Consider the following 22,958-nt stretch of genomic DNA (forward strand, 5'->3'; position numbering starts at 1 on the left):
AATACACGCCCCCACCCCCAAAATACTTTTACAAAAAACAAAACAGCAAACAGTTAACACAATAACAGCAAATACAATTCCCCAACCCCCCAGGCCCCCACCCACATAAACCCAAAGGCAAAAAACTTTTGAAAAGAGGAGGGAGAGAGAGGAAGAAGAGGGAGGGAAAAAAGAGAAAGAAAGGAAAGGAGAAGAAAAAAAACCCTATAACAAAATATTCGCTGTCTTCTCCAGCGATGTCCTCCACAATCCAGGCCAGGTCCAGGAGTCCAGGCAGGCAGGCAGGAAGGCCACTCTACCAAGCAGGGACCTTAGGAGCAGCACAGCCAGCCAGCCAGAGAGCTCAAATGAGCTCCAGCAAGCAGCCCCTTGCTATAAGTAGCCTCCTCCTGGGCAGGCTTAAAGCAAGAGGATTAAAAAAAACAAACCCTTCTGTGAGTGGCCAGAATGCCTGAACTGAAAAGCTACAGGCATTCTGGTTGGCCACTCACTCCCCCCTCCCCCCCCGCCGCCATTTTAGGCGGCAAAAAATAAAGTTTAAAAAAAAAGGCAGCCAGAGGCTTCAGGCAATGGCTGCCTGAAGCCTCCGACTCAGCCGAATCGATACGGGCCCAAATCGATTTGGCTGTCCGAATCTCAGCGATTCGGACCACTAGAGGGAGCCAGAGGGCCGATACGGACTTATTTTTTATATAGCCCATGGTTCCTCTCATTCATGTTTAAAGGAGAGCATTCTCCTAATAGATTCCTCACAGCAGCGCCAGTTTTTAAATATTAAACAAATTAAATAAAAGAAAGGGCAGCAGGTAAACCCAAATGTATGTTTATTCTTTCACTTTTGATATTCTCAAGACAGAGCTCCTCCAGGAACACAGAAGAAGATCAGGTAGCGAAATCTCCTTGTCAAAGGCCCAGTGACTGAGGCCAAAGGGAGAGCAGCTGGTCCAGTAGGGAGCGGGGAGGATGGGTTCAGGAGGGGAGGAGATGAAGCCCAGGGGATGCGTTGCCAACTCCCACCTCCCCAGAAGGGCGGGTGCAGTTAGGAGGAGGGAAGGGAGAAGGTGTTTTTTCATTGCATAAGTCAGTGTCACAGCAAGTAGTAACGTAAATTAACTTAGCTAGCTTAATAATTGTGCCACAATATTCATCAGTATAACTGATACATCCATACTTGACTCCTGCATATTTTTCACCTGCAAGACAAAAAGCAAAAACCCATGAGTTGTTATTTTGCGTGGGAAAGTTTAGGAAAGTTCAGTTTATTTACAGTTCAGCAAATGAATAAAATTATACCACCCATGCTTAAACAAAGTGTCCAACTGTGCTGAATGAATAAAGAAGAAAATTAATTTCCATTCTGGCCCCCACCTGGTGGAATGAGCTCCCAGAGGAGATCAGGGCCCGGACAGAACTAAAGCACTTCCACAGGGCCTGCAAAAGGGAGCTCCTCCACCAGGCATTTGGGTGAGGTTGACCTGTCCATCGCTTCCAATTGGCCCCCAAGCCCTCCCCTCCTCCCATGACTGTGAACAAATCCACCCAACCCCTGGGTCTCAGTACGAGTTCAGCTAAGGCTCTTTCAATTTCACTTTCCTTTAATGTTATTGTTGTTATTGTTATTATGTAATTGTTATTGTTGTTGTTACCACCTACTGTTACTTGAATGATGTTACCTGTACTATTTTGTTGTTTCATGTAAACCGCCCTGAGCCTTCGAGGAGGGCGGTATATAAATACAATAAATAAATAAATAAATAAATAAATAAATAAATAAATAAATAAATAAATTAATTAATTAATTAATTAATACTGACCAACAGGCAAGAGTTGGTGGTTAATACTGATCAACAGGCAAGAGTTGGTGGATGAGGTGAAGGAGGTGGGGACCCTAGGGGGAAGTGACCATGTCCTCATAGAATTCCTTTTGAGATGGGGAGCCAAGGAAGCTTGTAGCCAGACGCGGATGTTGGATTTTCGTAGGGCAAACTTTAATAAACTCAGAGACATGATGAGTGTCATACCATGGACGAGAATGCTGGAAGGGAAGGGAGCATGTGAAGGGTGGGCGCTACTCAAACAAGAGCTATTGCATGCTCAATCAATGACTATCCCAGAAAGATGAAAACACTGCAGGAGCTCTAAGAAGCCTATTTGGATGAACAGAGAACTTCAAGAGGAACTAAGAAAGAAAAGGAAAATGTTCAGGAAATGGAGGGAAGGACAGAGCTCTAAAGAAGAGTACCTACAGGTTACTAGGCACTGTAGATCAATCATCAAAAAGGCCAAAGCTGAGAGTGAGCTAAGATTGGCCAGGGAAGCCCATTGTAACAAGAAAAGATTTTTCAGTTATGTGAGGAGCAAATGTAAAGTAAAGGAGGCAATAGGCCCACTGTTGGGTGCGGATGGACAAACTCTAACGAAAGATGCAGAGAAAGCAGAAAGGCTTAGTGCCTATTTTACATCTTTTTTTTCCCACAGGTCAAAGTGTTTAGGCACATCTAGAGATGGCCGTAGCCAAAGGATAGTGTCTGGGTGGCAGGTTAACATGGATAGAGAGGTTGTCGAGAGGCATTTAGCTGCACTGGATGAGTTCAAATCCCCTGGTCCGGATGAAATGCACCCAAGAGTACTCAAAGAACTTTCCAGAGAACTTGCACAGCCCTTGTCCATCATCTTCGGAACCTCTTTAAGGACTGGAGATGTCCCGGAGTACTGGAAAAGAGCAAACGTTATTCCGATCTTCAAAAAAGGGAGGAAGGATGACCCGGGAAACTACAGACCAGTGAGTCTGACCTCTGTTGTGGGGAAGATAATGGAGCAGATATTAAAGGGAGCGATCTGCAAACATCTGGAGGACAATTTGGTGATCCAAGGAAGTCAGCATGGATTTGTCTCCAACAGGTCCTGCCAGACCAACCTAGTTTCCTTTTTTGACCAAGTAACAGGTTTGCTGGATCGGGGAAATTCGGTTGATGTCATTTACTTGGATTTTAGTAAAGCTTTTGACAAGGTTCCCCATGATGTTCTGATGGATAAGTTGAAGGACTGCAATCTGGATTTTCAGATAGTTAGGTGGATAGGGAATTGGTTAGAGAACCGCACTCAAAGAGTTGTTGTCAATGGTGTTTCATCAGACTGGAGAGAGGTGAGTAGCGGGGTACCTCAGGGCTCGGTGCTCGGCCCAGTACTTTTTAACATATTTATTAATGATCTAGATGAGGGGGTGGAGGGACTATTCATCAAGTTTGCAGATGACACCAAATTGGGAGGACTGGCAAATACTCCCGAAGATAGAGACAGAGTTCAACGAGATCTGAACACAATGGAAAAATGGGCAAATGAGAACAAGATGCAATTTAATAAAGATAAGTGTAAAGTTCTGCATCTGGGTCAGAAAAATGAAAAGCATGCCTACTGGATGGGGGATACGCTTCTAGGTAGCACTGTGTGTGAACGAGACCTTGGGGTACTTGTGGATTGTAAACTAAACATGAGCAGGCAGTGTGATGCAGCGGTAAAAAAGGCAAATGCCATTTTGGGCTGTATCAACAGAGGCATCACATCAAAATCACAAGATGTCATAGTCCCATTGTATACGGCACTGGTCAGACCACACCTGGAGTACTGTGTGCAGTTCTGGAGGCCTCACTTCAAGAAGGACGTCGATAAAATTGAAAGGGTACAGAGGAGAGCGACGAAGATGATCTGGGGCCAAGGGACCAAGCCCTATGAAGATAGGTTGAGGGACTTGGGAATGTTCAGCCTGGAGAAAAGGAGGTTGAGAGGGGACATGATAGCCCTCTTTAAGTATTTGAAAGGTTGTCACTTGGAGGAGGGCAGGATGCTGTTTCTGCTGGCTGCAGAGGAGAGGACACGCAGTAATGGGTTTAAACTTCAAGTACAACGATATAGGCTAGATATCAGGAAAAAGTTTTTCACAGTCAGAGTAGTTCAGCAGTGGAATAGGCTGCCTAAGGAGGTGGTGAGCTCCCCCTCACTGGAAGTCTTCAAGTAAAGGTTGGATACACACTTTTCTTGGATGCTTTAGGATGCTTTGGGCTGGTCCTGCGTTGAGCAGGGGGTTGGACTAGATGGCCTATATGGCCCCTTCCAACTCTATCATTCTATGATAAATAAATAAATAAATAAATAAATAAATAAATAAATAAATAAATAAATAAAATCAGTGTGGTGTAGATACATTAAAATGAATAATGTGTGTCAGTAATGATAAACGGATAATAAAAAGGGCTCCATTTAGAAATAAACTTTGCATGGGAGGGTGATGTCACAGACCAGCAGAAACTAGTCTCAGGCTGTCTATGGGGGATTGGGGAGAACAAGTTAAACAGCAATTGTGTAAGTTGCTAGAAATCCCCAGCTAGGGTAGCCTGATTCATGGAGAAATGCAGAGAGGGAAAAATAGGCTAAGGAGCAGATGGTGCAATTGAAGGAGAATATGTTATTGTTTGGGACAAAGGTGGGATGAGTTGAGAGTCTGCTGTGCAGCCCTGTGGCTTCTTGCCCCAGAGACCCTTTGGTGAATTGGTGCCTTATGGCAATGGGAGTGGGGCTTGTGAGCTTGATCTGTGGAAACCCCTGGAGATCGCTAAAGGACCTCATGAAGCTCATTTGATGCGCCATGTTTTTGTCTGTCTTGAACAAACCTTTATTGCCTTCATAAATTGATTCTGTGTAACATCGCCCGAGCTTAGCTACGCAAGTGTCGCCAGCCATACAATTCCCCTTTTCAGAATGGCAGAAGTTGCACAGGATTTCTTTAGCTAGAAGAAAAAAAAGAATATTTTCAATATTTCAATGCATCAGACCATCCCAGATTTCCCATTATTGATGTCAGATGTACATTTTCAAAGGCTCCATCCCTTCGTCCATCTGCCTGTGGCAGTCACACCTCCCAACAAAATCAGAGCCTCAAAACTGGGGGCCATTCCGCACAAAGGGCAATGTGGCTAAATCTGTGCGCTATTGAAAAGCGCTGCAGGCAAAAGCGGCAGATCGAGGTAACGCACAAAGCCGTTTCTAGCGAAAAAAGGATCTCCCACTAGCGCTGTTCTCATAACATACAAGTTTCCGGTCTTGCTGAAATCGCAATAGGGGACGCGATATTTTTCCACGCTTCCTCCTGTCCCTTAACAGCCAATTAAATGTTGTGTTCGTGTTTCCCTTTAAGAACTCTTTTTTTAAAAACCCAAAAACTCTTGCAGCAACACATATTTGTTCCTTCAATGTATCAGAAAGAACTTTTCCGCAGGTGTAGGAGCTGGAAATTTCACATCAAAATGCAGCTGCTAAGAGGACCCATATCTAACCTGTGCTGAGGCAGCTGCACTGGTTTCTGGTTGTGGCCTGGATCCAGTTCAAGGCTCTGGCATTGATCTTTAAAACCATCCATGGTTGTGTCCCTCATATCTGCTGTACTGCCTATTTCCTTCTCCCCCCTGCAGGGTCTTGTGCTCTGAAGGTATAAATCTGTTGGTGGTTTCTGGCCTAAGAGAGGTTTGCCTGGCCTCCACTAGGGCCAGGGCATTCTTTGTCCTGGCTCCTATCTGGTGGAATGAGCTCCAAGGAGAGCTGCAGGCCATGTCAGAAATGTCCCAGTTCTGCAGGGGCTACAAAATGGAGTTCTTCCACTGGGATGTTGGTTGAGGACACGGCAAGGTAGATCTCCCCCCCCCCAAAAAAAAGATATGTGAGATCTTGGCTTCCCCTGATATGGTCCCCCTTAGGAGACCATGAGTTCTTTTGACCTGGGAGTGGGAGGGAGATGTTGCCACCATGCCAATGCCAAGCTCTCTCTATCATAATCACTCTCTTCCTTTCTATCTCCCTCTCTCTTTGCTATTTCCCCCCTCCCCCTGCTAGTGCCCGTTGTATCAGCTACAACAGTCTTTAATTTTAGTAACAAATAAATATCAAACAATCTACCCTACTGGGATTTCGCAGTCATCACTCAATGAGGAAGATCAACCACCTACTCATTATGACTACTGGTTTCCTTCAGGCTGTCCATGTCTTGATGGGAGTTTCATGATTATTTAGCATAAAAAAGGGAATTTCTCTCTCACTCCCAGCCCTTCAGGGAATCAACAAGAACAATTTCCAACTCACCACAAGTAAAGAGGAACAGACTGGAGAATCCAAGGAGAAGAATCATTTTCATTCTGTGTTAATTTCTGAGATTGCTGAGGAGAGTAAGACTGAAAGAGGCAGCCAGAATCCTCAACACTCTGCAAGTATTCAGGTACACCTAGGTAGGTGTACAGTTGTTATTTATTCTCCCCAGCATCTTAGAAGGAGCCAATAGGGAGAAGGATGAAGGTTTGTTAACCCCCTTTTATGGTTAAATATACACGTTGCACAAATGCCTTTTTAATTGTTGTTTTTAGGCTTTGTCACAGATTGACGAGAATCAGGCGACAGTACTGACATTGATGTAAACATATGAGAGATTTACATGTCAATTATGTGAAACGGAGTAGATAAATACGTGGAAACTTCGGCTAACAGGTTTTATCAGACTGTGTTGGCTTCTGAGAAGTGCTTTGTGAGCCAGTTGGACTGCTTCCCAGTTCTGGGAAAACTGTCGAACACAGAATCTGGGGAACAAGCAGTCCATAATAGCTTGAACACTCTTGGTCTAATCAGGGCTCCCTCAGAACTGCATCTCACCTTTAAAGTTTCCTGCAACAAAAACCTGATCTATGAGGCCCATAGGGCAAATTCTTATATCACAGGGGAGAATGGTACTTGAAGATGGCTATCATATCACCTCCCAGTTGTCTTCTCTCCTGGATAAACAGACCAGACTCAACCTTTCCTCAAACATTTCGGACTCCGAACCCCTCATCATTCTTGTTGCTCTCCTCTGGCATCATAGAGTGCCAAAGTGAAGGCCCTCCTATGACTAGGTACTTCGTTTGGCTGAATATGTCATAGGGGAAGATGAGTATCTATTGGGTATGCTGATAATGAAAGACGGGTTATTAGCTTGATCCTGTTGACGTTCTATGTCAGTTAATCTCTGCTTAATAGCTTCTTTGGCCTAATCATATCCCATGTTCAGTAGGAACTCGGGAAAAAACTCCAAGAGTGCAATTTTAGCTCTCACTTTTCTTTGCCATAAAGATTAGTACCCATCCTCAGTTGTTAGTGGGGCGAGGCCATGGGGGGGAAAGGATAGTCTAAGCCAGTCATTTAAAGCAGTCAGCCCTAACCCAGCCTACATCTTCATATATCCTGTCTCAAGTCTCAGAGGAGCATTGGAGAACCACTTTGATTGTAAATGTCTTGCATATAGTTTGCTGATAATATTTGCAGGATAATTTTTCTTCCCTTTTTATATATATTGGGACAATAATTGCTAACCCCCAGTCCTTAGGAATAAGTCCTGTCAAGCGTTGCAAGAACTCACAACATGCTTCTTTAATAAAGAAAGCATTTATTGAGAAGTTGCTTCATACACCTAAGCTAAAAAAGTCAAATCTGCCTGAGACCACATTTGCCTCCCCTTTTCAATAGAGTTCTCCCGCCCAAAACTTGAAAGTTCCCAGGGAAGGGGGAGAGGGGGCACCAGGTGCCATAAACCATAGTGTTACTTCTCGCACGTCCTTGGTCGTCTCCGGACAAGATAAGATGTTATGGTTACAAAAGGCAGACCCAGCCGGCAGGTTCAAAAGACAAATAATTCACAGCTCCCTGAGATAGCAGGATGCAACAAACAGTTTCGATTTCAGGCATGCAAGCATAATATATGGGCCTTGGGTTACAAAACGGCCCCAGGAAAGGAAAGGCAAAAGGCAAGGCAAACAAACATGGAGAAACCCATGTCAACTTATGGCAGGAACAGGCACTGATCCTGACAAAGTCCATGAGTATCAATGAAAGTAAAAAGTGAGGCCAAAATAGGAACCCAAAAGTACAAGTTGCTATCATCTGGAGTTTCCATAGAAAGTTTATGAAAACGAGTCTCCCAAACTTCTGGAGAGATGTGACAATCCACTATAGATTATCCCTTTCTTTGGGAGCATGATGTCAAATGCCAAAATGAGGCTGAATCATTGGATTTAACAGCTTGTATAAGACGTGACCAGTTATTTTTCATGGCTTCCTTTTTCTTATAAGATTACAGTTGCTTATACGGTCTTTTTTGATGCAGAAGATCTGTTGCAGTTGTTGAAGCAGTATTAGCTATAAATGACTGATAAGCAAAAACAAGAGCTTTCTTACGAGTGACACAGTCCTTATCAAACCACGATCTTCAATGATGATGCTTCCGTATTACAAATATATTGTCTTTGTGGGATAAATGCTGGTAGATTTCTTGAGTAAGAGCACTATAATTTTCCAGAAAAGCAGCTTGAGTAGGCGATCTGTGTCCAGGAAGTCAGTTGTTGATCGATGTAGTTGAAAAGTCGACTTGGCATGGCTATAGGATCTGCCTGCTGGCATTAAGGCGGGCTGATGACAGTCCTCAGTATCCTATAAAGATGCTTGTGATTTTTCCTGCCTAAATGGAGAACTACATTTTTCACTATTGAAATTCATTTTAGCCCAGTTTTTCAGACTGTCAAGATCATCCTATATCCTGATTCTGTCTTCTGCTGTTTTTGGTAATCTTTCCCAATTTCATTCTGCAAATTTAATAAGCACCCCCTCTATTCCATCATCCAATTAATTCATAAATATGTTGAACAATATAGGGCCTAGGGCAGATTCCTGAGGGACTCTGTCACTACTATTGAAGAGGACCCTGAACCATTAACAAGCACCCTTTGGCTGTGATCTGTCACCCAGTTATTGGTCCACCTGACAGTAAACAAATCCATACTGCCTTTTACCGACTTGTCAACAAGAATATGTGGAACCGTATCAAAAGCTTTCCTGAAATCAAAATTAACTATATCCACAGCATTCCCCTGATCCAGCAAGGTAGTAACTTTCTCAAAAAAAGAGATAAAGTTAGTCTGATATTACTTGTTCTTGAGTAAGCCATACTGACTCTTATTAATCATAGCCATCTTCTCTAGCTGCTCATGGACTGACAGTTTAATTGCCAGCTATAGATGGCAAGCTAACAGGTTACCCAAGATCCTTGTTTTCCCTGTTCTTGAAGAAGGGAACATTTGCCTGCCTGCAATTTTATGGCACTTCACCTATTCTCTAAGAGATGTCAAAAATAATGGATTCGATATTACAGAATTCAGAGTCTGCTGCATGTTCCAAAAACAAATGTTACCAGAGTTTTCAAATGGCGCATCCTTATTTAAAACTTGCCACATGCTGAAAACAGGAAATGAAACTGGATTCAGGCTGGAGTCCTAATGTCTAGAACAGCGAAGTTGGTAAAATATCATGAATATCACCTTGATCAAACTCCTTCTTTAACACAAATGATATTTCATTGCTGGATTGCCTCATTGTTCTTGCTTTATGTCCATCCCAATGTTGGACAGAAGAGAATTTCCAGGTGGGGGAAGGGAATAATGGGAAATCCGGGTTGCATTTTTTGCTAACCCCAGCTGAGAGTGGTGTGGCTCAGAGACTCCTTGGTCTCCTCAGAGCAATTCCTTCGTCCTTGTGGTACCACTAGCCACAAGTCAGTAAGCTGAGGAAAGCAGCAAAATTTTTCTATGAGTTGAGGGCCACAAGTCAGCATGGTAGTACCAGATCCACTGGTGGTGGCGAGACAAAGGAAGAGCAGTGGGGCTCAGTCCAGCAACTGACCAGTCATCTGAGAAATTATCTGTGCTTGCAGGCCAATTCCTGGCCCACAAACTGACCTGCTCACCCTGTGAGAGACAGCTGAGGTAAGCCCACCAGCTGTATCTAGGCCACTTTCTGAGCTTGGCCAAAGCATCATGTTTTTTGAGGGTGAAATTCAACACGTCAGTTTATAATAAATTCCTGTAAGAGAAAATTTGTGCTGGGAAAAACAATTCCGAATGTTTTTGTTTAGTAAAGACTTGCCTTGTTTACATGAATTAATCATTGTTATAACAGTCATCTTCCTGGAAGAGACGTTATTCTAGTTATTAGAAATGGCATTTCTAGAACAGCTCAATGAACCATCATTTACCCATTCCATGCAAATGATATATCGGAATGACACACATGTTTGGATATAAGGGGGAAGAGAAAAAGAGAGAGTGAGAGAGAGCACATGGTGCCTTGCTGTTTATTACTTGCAGGTAATTGATCCTCTGCAACGGAAGATGAACAAAGCTATTCTCTATGGTTTAGGTCTTCTGCTGCTCTGTGCTGTGGGTGAGTAAATAAAGTAGTAATAAAGTGTATATTAAAGTTCCAAAATCTCTTGTGAAAACCATTAACTGTACTAAAACATTGTTTTAGTATTATTGTTTTAGTACAGTTAATGGATTGAACCAGACTCTGATCTACCAAAGTTGTGAGTGCCCTATTTAAGACTACTCTGGTCTGAGACAGAAGAACAGCATCATCCACATATATAAGAATTGGTAATTTTGTCTCTGCTGCGAGCTTTGGGGCATGAACGTCAGTGTGTAGGAAACTGATTATCAAACAGTTTACATAAATATTGAATAAAAAGGGGGGAAGAAAGCAACCTTGTCTAACTTCTTTTAGAGACTGCTGGTTTATATAGCCTGCCCTCAGAGGAATATTTAATCTGCAGATTGGTGTTTTCATGCACTCTGATCATTAAATAAGGGAGGCTTTTATTGATCTTTGTAGATCCCAATGTTGCCCAGAGCCAATTTATTTAATTGTTTGTCTACTAAGGGCAAAGCCCATTGAATCCAGGTATACAACAGGTGCTAGAGTATGTGGGGTGGTAAAAGTAAGTAAGGACTTGTTGAATCTGGAAGGACATGTGGATGGATGGGTGTGTCGTTTGGGTTGTGATTGTGTGGCTAGGCAGGAGGGTGTGTGATTGCAGAGGGTTGTGGCACGGATGGGCAATCAGAAGATTGTGTAGGTTTTAGAACAATGGGCGTTAGAGCTTGGCTGTAGGAACAGGAAGGGAAGGGGTTGTTCAGTGTGTCTCCCAGGCCAAGCTTTGGAAAAGTCACTTCAGTTCCCATGTATTTCCAGACATTTACTTGTTCACCATTTACAGTTTCAGGCTGTAAATATTCTTTATTTAGATCTTCCTGCACTTTCCAGACTCACAGGACTGGTGCTGGTATGTTTGTCTGTCTGCACCACAAAATACACAGCTGCTGACAAGGGATGGCCAAAGACCATAGCCTAGGAGGGACACACCCGCACTACTCCACCCCAACCTCAATCTGCAAGCCTCTACCATCATCTCTAATGATCAGGTCTGCAGGCAAAAATGGCTACTTTGGAGGGTGGAGTCTGAGGCATTGTACCCTTTTAAGGCCCTCCTCCAAACATCCAGAAATATTTCCAACCCAGGGGTAACCAGCCTCCAGTTGGCTCCTGGAATATTGGTGAAATTATACCTCATTTCCAGATTATAATGATCAGTTTGCCAGACAACAATGACTGCTTTAGAGGGTGGTCTCTGAGGCATTGTACCATTTTGAAGTCCCAGACCTCCAGGAATATTTCCAACTCAGGGGTAGATAACCTCTAGGTGGGCCTGGAGAGCTCCTGGATATGGTGTTCACAGCTTTAGACTATAAACTTCAGCTCCATATACAGAAACGGCTGGTTTGGAGGTTGAATAGTGCTGTTCTAGAGAAGAAGCACTCCCTTCCTCACCCCATAACAGTCTTCCTGTGAGGGAGGTGTGGCTGAGAAAGCTCTGAGAGAACTGGAACTATCTTGAGGTCATCCAGCAGGTCTCAGGTTTCTCTAAGCAATTTTCAATCACATTTCAATCACTTAGCTAAGTTCAGTGCAGTCAAAAGGAGAGAAACAAGAGCTAACATTTTAGAAAAAAGAACTATTGAAATAGCTGTTGAGATGAGTTGGATTGCTGGATGTATTTTTGGATTAAAGAACTCTAGGTTTGATTGGCCACATGCAAATGCCCCTCGTATGACTTTAAGGATTTGCTCCTCAGCCATCCAATTGCAGTTTTACACAAAGACTTTAGTTTAAAGCTTACAGATAGTGTTTAAGAGGATCATAGGTCTATAATTATTTGGGTCCGATCTGCTATACGTCTTATATAGCGGTATTATTATAGCAAGCCCCCACTCCTCCGGGATTAATCCCCACATAGGAAATTTATTTTCCCGCATGAAAAACCCTCTTATTAGCTCACCGATGGCAAAAAGTTGATATCTTTCCAGCATCAGTGTTTATTTTGGAACAGTGATTTTTATATTGAAAATAACCACATACGTATGTATGTATGTATGTATGTATGTATGTATGTATGTATGTATGTATGTATGTATGTATGTATGTATGTATGTATGTATGTATTATTTAATTTATAGACCGCTGCTCTCATTGACTCATAGAGGTTTACAGTAAAAAGATTAAACAACAATACCCATAAAATCCCCCATGCAAAAGTGATGGGTCATCAATGGAGATGACTCAACTTTAATCTCCCTCCTCCACGTGTCCAGCTAGCAGTCTGGAGCATTTCCATTAGGAGCAAGGGACCTGATCTCAGTAGTTCAAGGGGCCTTCCAGATGTTCATTCTGGGACCTCAACCCAGACTCAATCATATGCCTGTGGAAAGCTGTTAATTGCAGTTTTATGGTTTGCTTGTGTGTAGTGTTTCTAATCTAGTTCAGCAGCAAAGGATAGGGAGGGGGGAGGAGGGTTGTCAGATGCAGGTTGGGAAATTCCTGGAGATTTGGAGATTGAGCCTGGGGAGGACAGCAAACTCTGTGGGACAGAATGCAAGACAGATGGCTTAGAATGATATCAATGAATTGGAAGGGACCTCTGGTCCAACCCCCTGCAGAAGGTTTTCTCATCCAGTGATTCGTGACAGCCCTGGAAGGGTTTCACAAAAGGGTAGGAGCTTTGATTCTATATCATTTTTAAACTTTTATTGGGTGGTGTAAACATATATGGTCATGTCAACCTGCCTCCCCCAATAGCCAGTGATGGGCCTAGGGGGGGGGGGAAAGGGAGGGCCCCCAGGTGGATGTATGCACAGCTCTGCTTCCCAACCATATTTCTTCATGATTGTGTCATTTCTGGGGTTTCTCAAAGCCTGACGAATGCTTCAGGGATTCCTCAACAGTAAAAAAAAAAAGCTGAGAAAAGCCGCTATAGAGTTCCACCCTCCAAAACATCCGTTTTCTCCAGAGGAACTGATCCTTGTCTGGAGATGAGCTATAATTCTGGGGTATCTCCCGGTCCAACCTAGACCCTGGCCTCCCTTCATGGTCCTGAACATTTTACTGAAGCAGTTTAATTATTGGTTACTTGGATGTGTTTATCCTGTTTTTTAATCTAATTCCACTGACATAGTTTTCTAAAGAGCATTATATCATTGATTCAATTTTAATATCAGAAAATGACTTTGTCAGTATTTTTAATTAAGAGTTCAATGTTTGCAAATAATGTAGAGTCAAAGCTGCCTGAGTGGTACTAGATGAAGGGGAACTTTCCCAACTGCTGCTGCAGCTTCCTCTTCCCCCAGGAAGTTGTGCCCTTGCGGGGGAGGACTGTGCAGCCCCAAGAAACAATGAAAGGGTGAAGTGCGGTCCTCAATAAGAAGTGGGAAGGTTCCCCCCTCAACCTTTGATGCAAGGCATTCTCTTCCTAGATTTCCTATTTTTCTTACTCAGATTGCATTGTGATTCCAGAAGTTTCTTTAACAAGTATTTTCAGATCAACATAAAATTTAAAAGACACTTAATTGGTCTATGGCTACAAATAAAGTGAACTGAATTGGACACAGTAAAAATAGTAATTTTATTTATTTAATGAGTGAGTGAGTGAGGGAGTGAGTGAATGAATAATTTGTATGGACAAAGAAGTGAAAAATATCCCAGTGAAACATACAAATATATTGACTTCAAATATTATAGTGGGAGGGGGGAGCCTGTCCTCCCACCTTTTAAATGGTTCTACAGAAGAATGAGCCATCAGTTGGACTCCTTCAAAATTCTGTTGTTAAGTTCTTCTTTAGCATTTAGCAAACCAAAAAGAAAATAAGAGCTGTCCTCAGTTATCCATGCTACCTTTTGATTTTCTTCTGTGATCTTTATCAGTATGAGACAAAAACATACCAAAAATGGAGTTCTGCATACTTCTCACTGACAACACTCCCTTTCTCAGTTCAGGGTTTGTGGTGCTATCAGAAGTGTTTCGGCGATCCATGTGTTCCCGTTTACTGCTACACTTGTGGAAAGGATCAGTGCTTCACACAAAAAATACAAAGTAAGCTGCAGGGCTTGTATGACCTTTTGGCCAACCAAGATCACCACAGATGCCTAAGTTACAGAAGCCCTGAAAAGCTTGTCCTGAGTGGGTGGGTGGGTGGGGGGACACTGCCTTCTTCTGAGCCAGATTATTGGGCTATCCCACCTAGAACGACCAACAACCTAAGAAAGGAATATTAGATGCTTTTAAAGTCCATTGAGAGTAGGGTAAGAATAAACTTACTTTGTTTATTCCATTGTCAATCCTGTTGAATTCAGATTGATTTGTCTCGGGTCTTCCTCCCACCCCCATTGAAACAGAAAAGTGTTAGGGTAGCAAAGCCTCTTTCTTTTCTGGAAGCGGGGGGGGGGGGTCGAAGAAGGCAGAGGAAGGAGAAAAAAATCCAAGACCAACAGAAATTGAGAGAAATTAGGGGCTTCTCCTTTAAGGCAAGCTTGTCACATGAACAGCTTTGGCCAATCAGGGGTTCTCTACCACAGAGCAGAGCCCAGATGCAAAAAAGCCTGCTTTCTCAACCCGATTCTTAAAATATTGAGGGTTAAAAGCACTCTAAGATATCGCACAATAAAGGTAGGGTCACTCTGGATCAATCCTGCTTGTTGCAGAATGAAAATCTAAATTGGCCCATATCAAAACAGAAATCGCATTCTGTGTAAACAGCAGGGACTGAATCGACCTGGGATTGGAATAAAAGCTCTGTGCAGTTTACACCCAGATTCTCCATCTTTATGTCATCAGGTCCAAAAAAGCCTGGAAACAAGAAACCTTTCCCCCCCTCTGTGTCCTATTATTCCTATGGGAATAATTCCTATGGGAACACTTATTCCTATGGGAATTAAAATATCTCCCCCCACACACACTGTTGGGTGCAGCCCATTTTTTCTTTATCCTTCTTTTATTTCATTCATTACTTTTGTACTGGTATTATTAATACTTCTGACTATTTATAATACATTGCTGTTAATCCACCAGAACTTGGTGCTTTGGCTTTTAAAAAAAAATTTATTCCTGGATTGTCATTGTTTAAAGATGTTCATATTTTTCCATTGTATAAGTGTCTTGCAGGCATAACATTTCGCCCTTTTTAAATTGACTTAATAAAATTGTTTGCTTGAAAGGAGAATTTCATTCATTGATTAAATATATTATCCATTGATTTATAAGAATATAAGAACCAACTCTTCTTCTTCTTCTTCTTCTTCTTCTTATCCATTGATAAAATCTTTTAAGGAGTTGAGGGTCACATATATTGAACATCTGAATTCCATTCCTAAATGTATGTCTGGCCCTTAAAGTTCTTGATGTCCAGAACTTGCTTCTAAAGAATTCAGATGAACATTTCACTCAGGTTTTCTCCAGTGTAGGTGCTGGCAGGAAAAAGCACAAAGATCCCTCCTTCTTCATTCTGGCAGCACCCAAAACAAATGCAAAAAGTGATCTGTCAAAGGATGTAAATGGTGTAAATGAAAGGCTCAAAAGAAGTTTGTTTCTTGGAGGCTTTATTTACGCCCTTCATTCCCCCTTAACACAATTGGTTTCACAGATCTGTGAAGGAATTTATAAATCATGGCCCTTTCCTTTTTTTTTGTCTCCTCTCAGCTGATGTGATGCAGGGAAAGGGAATGAGGAACACTTATCAAACTCCATATGGTAAGTTTCATTGCTGGAGAAATGTGAAGGTTTTCACCACAGACTCAAAGTCCTTTTTCTGCAAGAAAGCTAGTAGGAGTGACTATACACTGAAGTATTTTTCCTGAATTACTTAATTTTTTTTGCACATCCAGCAGACTTTTTATCTACTGTACTCAGAATGCCCTTCTGTAATTCTGCAACACTAAAATGCAGTTCAATGAACAGTTTTTGTATTGGATGGCTTTTTCATGCTCCTTTTTTTATATATACAGGTTTTTTATTTTCATAAAGATAGAAATATAGGATGCAGTATGAGTTATTAATACAAAGAACAGTAAAATATAATCATCATTTGAAAATGTACGACCCCACATTAACTACATAATGATATAAACTTTTGCCCAAAGCTTATAAACTTGTTCACGTTTGAGTCTAAGAGCCATCCACATTTCCACTACATTTAAGAAAAGAGGCCTATTTAGATATACAAAAGAGAAGTCGTTAATAATCAACTTACTTAAGAGATCGTAGACCTCACGTTAACTGCTTAACACAATCTAAGAACTGTCCTGACAGATATTTCTAGGTTTAAGTTAGATGCTTAACATTAAACATTTCTTATAGAACAGTATGAGTTTTGGCCCTGTATCAATACCCTAATGAAGAGAAAAGAAAGTAGGGCTTTGCCTTAAAGATGTACAAAAAAAAAATTACAAGAGGATTTCATAGCTTCTCCTTATCCTTAATACAGATACATCTACAAAACGATTTATACTTGACCCATTCTAAGAGCCATCCTGACAGGTATATTTTCAGATTTAAGTTGAGAGCTTAACATTAAACATTTTCTACAGAACAGTGTGAGTTTTGGCCCTATAGCAATACACTAACAAAGAAAGAATAAAGGGGGGAAAACCCCGTTTTATATTTCCGGCACTAACGATTATATTACTTATATGCCTACAGAAGAAAAGAAACAAGAGAGAAAGAACCACTGCGTCCCCTTTTTCATAAAAATAGAAATATAGAATACAGTATAAGTTATTAATACAGAGACTAGTAAAGTTTCCAGGTTTAGATTAAATGCTTAACATTAAACATAGAACAATATGAGCTTTCGGTCTTCTTAAGGGGGTCTCATATCGAGGCTTGCTACATCTTGTCGTTCCTGTAGACTTATATTCTGTCCCATTGGCCTTTGGCGTAGAAAGTGTAGTTGTACTCTTTCCCGCAGAATATGCGTCGATAAATCTTGAGGCCGTTGCACCTCCTGGACTCCAGTATCAATACAATATTTTCCCCAAAGAGCTCCTTTAAATCGGTTACTTTCACTACAGATCCATATATCTTTTGATTGATTTTTGTACACTGTTGCTTTGAAATGGCTGTATGTCTTTTTAAAAAGGGTGTCCTTATCTGGGCTGCAGAACTCCGACATCCCCTTTTCCATCTCCAGAATTTCTGATTTCTCTTCTACTGTTGGTTTTCCACCTTGTTTAGAGCTGTCATCAGCCACTGTTATTGATCCATCATTCCTGTTGGAGACTTCTTCCTTGCCATCTTGGATCTCCTTGAAAATATTTTTGAGCAATCCTTCTGTAAATGCTTTCAAATCTTGGGTTTGTTTCTCTATTAGATGAGCCAATCTTTTTAACATAGACATGTTTTTGACTTGAAAATCAACAGCCAGCCTCAAACAATTTTACAAGTGGCCAGTAGAGGTCCTCTGTTTTATCCTCTGACATTCCTGGCACAGGCAAGTGACGTATTGAAGTCAGTAAGGCAGATATTCTCATGCTGGAACAGAGTTCTCATGAGATCTTCCCATTCACAGCTCTGATCTCTTATCTCCGAAAACCAAAACAATTGCAGTAAGAGCTTTTGCCAATTAATTTGAGTTGATTTGAGTCCTTCTTCTGCTAAGTTAGGAGAATTAGCCTGCCTCATAACGAGGTGGCTTCGGGCAGAGCAGAGTAAAAGGAGGGGGGAAACAAAGGGCTTTGATGCAGGAAGAGAGACGGAGAAAAAAAAACGAAAGATACTTGCAGTAAATGATGTTTTGGAACTCAGCCGATGTCCTCCCCTCAGTTCACAGCGTTCATTTGCAGTAAATCGTTGTGTAGGGTTGGAGCAAATGCTTTAAGATTAAAGAGAGAAAAGAAAGTCTGAGATAGAATATGGCAGTTGTCCTCTGGACCTGAAACACTGACAGCCTATAATCCAGGGAGATATATTCCCTAAAGGATTGGAGACGGCCCCAAGAACTTCCTGGGTAGAAAGGTGAGGTGGGGTTTGCGTACCCCTCCTCTTTTCTGCCAATTGCTTCCGCAATTGACCCCTGTCAGGCTTCAGAGTTAGCAGAGCAGATGCCCTGCAACCCTCTCAGAATGACATCTTGGCCACATCCCCTGTCATGCTCCTTTTTGTTTCACATTTTTCCATTTTGGAAACCATCCTTCCAATATACTAGTCCTCATTGTACAGGAGAATTATTTCTAATTTCTTTGTTCTCTTTTCTTCTTTGCATCCACTGCTATTAAAATTACTCTGATTTATTTTCATACCTTTGGTTTATAGACTGTCATCTCCAGGGCTGCGCATCATATGTCAATATATATATATATATATATATATATATATATATATATATATATATATATATATATATATATATATATATATATATATATATATATATATATATATATATATATATATATATATATATATATATATATATATATATATAGGCTTTACGTGTTGCTTGCCACATTGCAGCTGAAGATATTCCTTCTGTTGTTTATTTTAAAGAATTCTTCTAGATATTTTTACACATATTCGTCACCTTGTCTTGTAATAGAAAAGTAGCATTTCATCTCCATCTTTCTCTTGGTGTTCTATTCCACTATAAAAGTACATCTACTGCAAAGAATGGCAAATATTCTCATTTGGAACTCTGCTTTATCTATACTTGTTATTAAGCTTTTTGCTATTCAGCACAGTTCTGTTTGATGTTTGCCAAAGGGGAAAAAAAAATAATCTTTCTCTTTCGGATGTTTAGACCTCCAAAAGAGGTTTGTTTCTTGGAGGCTTTAAATACACCTTTCATTACCCCTTAACGCTATCATTTTCACAGATCTGTGAAGGAATGTATAAATTATGGCCCTTTCCTTTTTTGTCTCCCCTCAGCTACTCCTATGCAGGGAATTAAACCAAGGAACTTAATTCTAGCTCAAAAAGGTAAGTTTCATTGCTGGGGAAATGTGAAGGTTTTTACCACAGACTCAAAGAACTTTTTCTGCAAGAAATTTAATGAGAGTGACTGTACACTGAAGTATTTTTTCCAAATTAAAGGTAAAGGTAAAGGTATCCCCTGTGCAAGAACCGGGTCATGTCTGACCCTTGGGGTGACGCCCTCCAGCGTTTTCATGGCAGACTCAATACGGGGTGGTTTGCCAGTGCCTTCCCCAGTCATTACCGTTTACCCCCCAGCAAGCTGGGTACTCATTTTACCGACCTCGGAAGGATGGAAGGATGAGTCAACCCTGAGCCGGCTGCTGGGATTGAACTCCCAGCCTCGTGGGCAGAGCTTTCAGACAGCATTTCTGCCGCTTACCACTCTGCGCCACAAGAGGCTCATAATTCCAAATTACTTAATTTTTTTTTTGCAAATCCAGCAAACACCAACACAAATAGAGAGGGTGAGAAATACCATACAAGATAGCTCTTCAGATTTGTTTTTATCTTCGTTGGACGACCAGGCCAACCAAGGGAATCACTGCAGGTGCCCTAGTTAGAGGTGGACACTGGAAAGCCTGTAGTGGGTGGAGGGGACACGGACATATTTTGAGTCAGATTATCGGGCTATCTTGCTTAGAACTGCCAACACTCTAAAAGAGAATGGTCTAGTACCCACTAAGAGAGGTTCAGTCAGATGTCATTTCAGTCTTCACTCTGTTGAACCTGGAGTGGGTTCACCAAAGTAATAAAAACACAACCTCCTCTGTCCCATGAGAATTAAAATAGGCAGGTTGGATGACTGCTGTAGTTCAATGGATCATTGTCCATGGGGTCGCGATGGGTCGGACACAACTTCGCCCCTAACAACAAAGATAAAAGAGCTGCAGCTGGGTCCTTTCAAGTCAGAGGAGGGTAGTTTGTGAAAGCTAAGGTCCAGAATGACATGATGCTCTCTATTTTGATGGAGTCCATCACCACCCATGACTTACCCAAGCCAAGGGGCAGTTTTTGCTCCTAATGTTTCACCTGCACCTGTGCCTGGCATCTTCAGAGTTCTGTCACAGCAAGAGGTGTATTTCTATATGGCATAACAAACAGATTATCCTGTCCAGATCATGGGAGGTGATGGTACCGCATTACCCTGCTCTGGTTCGGCCTTACTTGGAGTGCTCTCCTCAGTTTGGGGCACCACAGTTGAGGAGGCTTGTAGACAAACTGGAGTGTGTCCAGAGGAGGGCAACAATGATGGTGAGGGGTTTGGAGACCAAGATGATGAAGAAGAAGAAGAAGAAGAAGAAGAAGAAGAAGAAGAAGAAGAAGAAGAAGAAGAAGAAGAGGAAGAGTTGGTTCTTATATGCTGCTATTCTCTTCCTGAAGAAGTCTCAAAGTGGCTTCCCGGCGCCTTCCCTTTCCTCTCCCCACAACAGACACGCTGTGAGGGAGGTGAGGCTGAGAGAGCCCTGAGATTACTGCTCAGTCAGAACAGCTTTATCAGTGCCATGGCAAGTCCAAGGTCACCCAGCTGGCTGCATGTGGGGGAGCGCAGATTCAAACCTGGCTCACCAGATTAGCAGTCCATGCTCCTAACCACTACAACCAAGCTGGAGGTGTTGGGAGGAAAGGTTGGGAGAGCTTGGGATGAAATTAATTCAAAAGAGATTCTGTTTAAACATTCAGAACAAGTTACTGACAGTTAGAGTGGTTTCTCAGTGGAAAAGTCTTCTCCATCTTTGGAAATTTTAAACAGAGCCTGGATAGCCATCTGATGGCTGATTCTCTGATGGTTCAAGGGGGTGGCAGGTTACAGTGGATGAGCGATAGGGTTGTGAGTGTCCTACATAATGCAGAGGGTTGGACTAGATGACCCAGGATGTACCTTCCAACTCTATGATTCTCTGGTGGGATTGAGGTTGCATGTCCTTTTATATTATTCCTCTCAGTTGGAGGTGAGATGCGTAATGACTGGGGAAGGCACTGGCAAACCACCCCGTATTGAGTCTGCCATGAAAACGCTGGAGGGCGTCACCCCAAGGGTCAGACATGACCCGGTGCTTGCACAGGAGATACCTTTACCTTTTTATATCAAACTTGCTCCTATTTTGTTTTTCTCAACCAGATTGGGATAACACTGGCTGCACCACTGCAAAGAATCGCCATCTGTGCAACACGACTCGTTTCGACGGAATAATCCCAATGTTCCATGTCAACGTTTCAATCTACATAAATATGACGTGCTGCAAGAAAGACAATTGTAATGAGGACAAATTCTCCTCGCTTTCATCCACTTCTTTGGGAGGGATGTAAACCACACCCTGCGACTTGAAAACTTACCTGTTGGTACCCTGATTTAAAGGATGAAAATAAAATTGTAATTCCACCTTGACTGTGTCCATTTCTCCTTTACCGTCAAGAAAAAAAGCTTTGCAACACATTGATTGACGAAGGACGGGGAGGAAAGGCAGGGCTGGCAGCAGCAGGGTAGTAGGGCTAATCCCCGCTTATGCATGACATTGCTGCCTTCCCTGCCCCCTCCCAGCCCCAACCAGCTGTAGGGCCTCTGATGGCCTGCAGTGCAAAAATGTTGATTTCTCAGCATTCCCTTTTATTCCTCAGCCACCATCAAAGGCAAGGCTGGGGCAGATCCATACAGGGATACAAACCACCACGTTCAACCTTTCTGCTACCCCAGCATGCTGCTATTCTACCATCTTGCCCCCCGCCCCCTCTGCTGTCACAACTGCAAGGTGCAGAAGAACCTTCCCATCCTTGAATTGTGTGTGCACAAGTAGAACTCTGGGGTGGACCGTGTGCGCTGGGGGACTTCTTCCCCTGTTCACACATGGGAAGCAGTGGGGCATGTAAAGGTCTAGGACAATTAACCCTTAGCTGTCCCTAGCACTCCTACATTTATTTCATGTTCTCCATGGGATTCCCATTCCCCATATACCAAACTTGCTCCTATTTTGTGGACCTTGCAAAAATCCTGTCAACTATCTCAAGAACTAATCTCTCTCTGCTGCAGATCGGCTATACGGCACAAGGCCTTATTAAAAAGGCAACAGGTCTGTCATTTCAAATACTTAGGGGTGGTCTTTCAGACCTCTGGTAGCTGGAAAGCCCATGGGGACTATGTGGCCAACAACGCACAGAAAAGTGCAAATGCCATTCTTAAGTTTTTTAGATCAACAGGTGGACAATATATACCTGCAGCACTCAAATTATCTGAAGCCAAGGCAGTGTCACAACTATTTTATGGCACACAGTTGGGCCCCCTCTCAAATTTGGCCCCCTTAGAGAGGGTTCAATCTAAATTTTTAAGATCTGCTCTTCAAGTGCCAAAGTGTGCCTCCAATGTTACTCTGAGACTTGAGACAGGTTTCATGAAGATGGAGGCTAGAGTATGGCTGACTGCTTTAAATCACTGGCTTAGACGGTCCTTTTTCCCTTGTGGCCTTGCCCCACTAACAACTGAGGATGGCTATCAATCATCATGGCAACGAAACATCAGAGCTAAAATCACACTCTTGGGGTTCTCTCCTGAGTTCCTACTGAGCATGGGATATGATCAGGCCAAAGATGTTGTTAAGCAGAGATTGACCGACATAGAACGCCAACAGGACCTAGCTAATAACCCATCTTTCATTATTAGTGAACCCAATAGATATTCATCTTTCCCTATGACATATCTGGCCAAGCTTGAAGTACCTCGTCATAGGAGGGCCTTCACTTTGGCACGCTGTGATGCCTTCCCTTCAGCAGT

General features: G+C 42.3%; 1 protein-coding gene across 2 annotated transcripts; it reads left to right on the forward strand.

Moving 5' to 3' along the window:
* The first annotated feature begins 561 nt into the window (after window positions 1-561).
* On the forward strand, window positions 562-21,537 carry LOC143834418 (uncharacterized). 2 transcript variants are annotated; one of them, XM_077331251.1, is made up of 7 exons: window positions 562-886; window positions 6,093-6,272; window positions 10,209-10,284; window positions 14,222-14,323; window positions 15,926-15,976; window positions 19,148-19,198; window positions 21,315-21,537. In XM_077331251.1, exons 3-7 carry the CDS (start codon window positions 10,233-10,235, stop codon window positions 21,500-21,502), a joined length of 444 nt encoding a protein of 147 aa, XP_077187366.1. In that variant the 5' UTR covers window positions 562-886; window positions 6,093-6,272; window positions 10,209-10,232; the 3' UTR covers window positions 21,503-21,537. The 2 variants fall into 2 exon arrangements, with proteins under 2 accessions (XP_077187366.1, XP_077187365.1); XM_077331250.1 differs by having other exon boundaries at window positions 562-806.
* Window positions 21,538-22,958: the final 1,421 nt, after the last annotated feature.

Source organism: Paroedura picta, chromosome 3 (genome assembly GCF_049243985.1).
Source record: "Paroedura picta isolate Pp20150507F chromosome 3, Ppicta_v3.0, whole genome shotgun sequence".
Taxonomy (NCBI): domain Eukaryota; kingdom Metazoa; phylum Chordata; class Lepidosauria; order Squamata; family Gekkonidae; genus Paroedura; species Paroedura picta.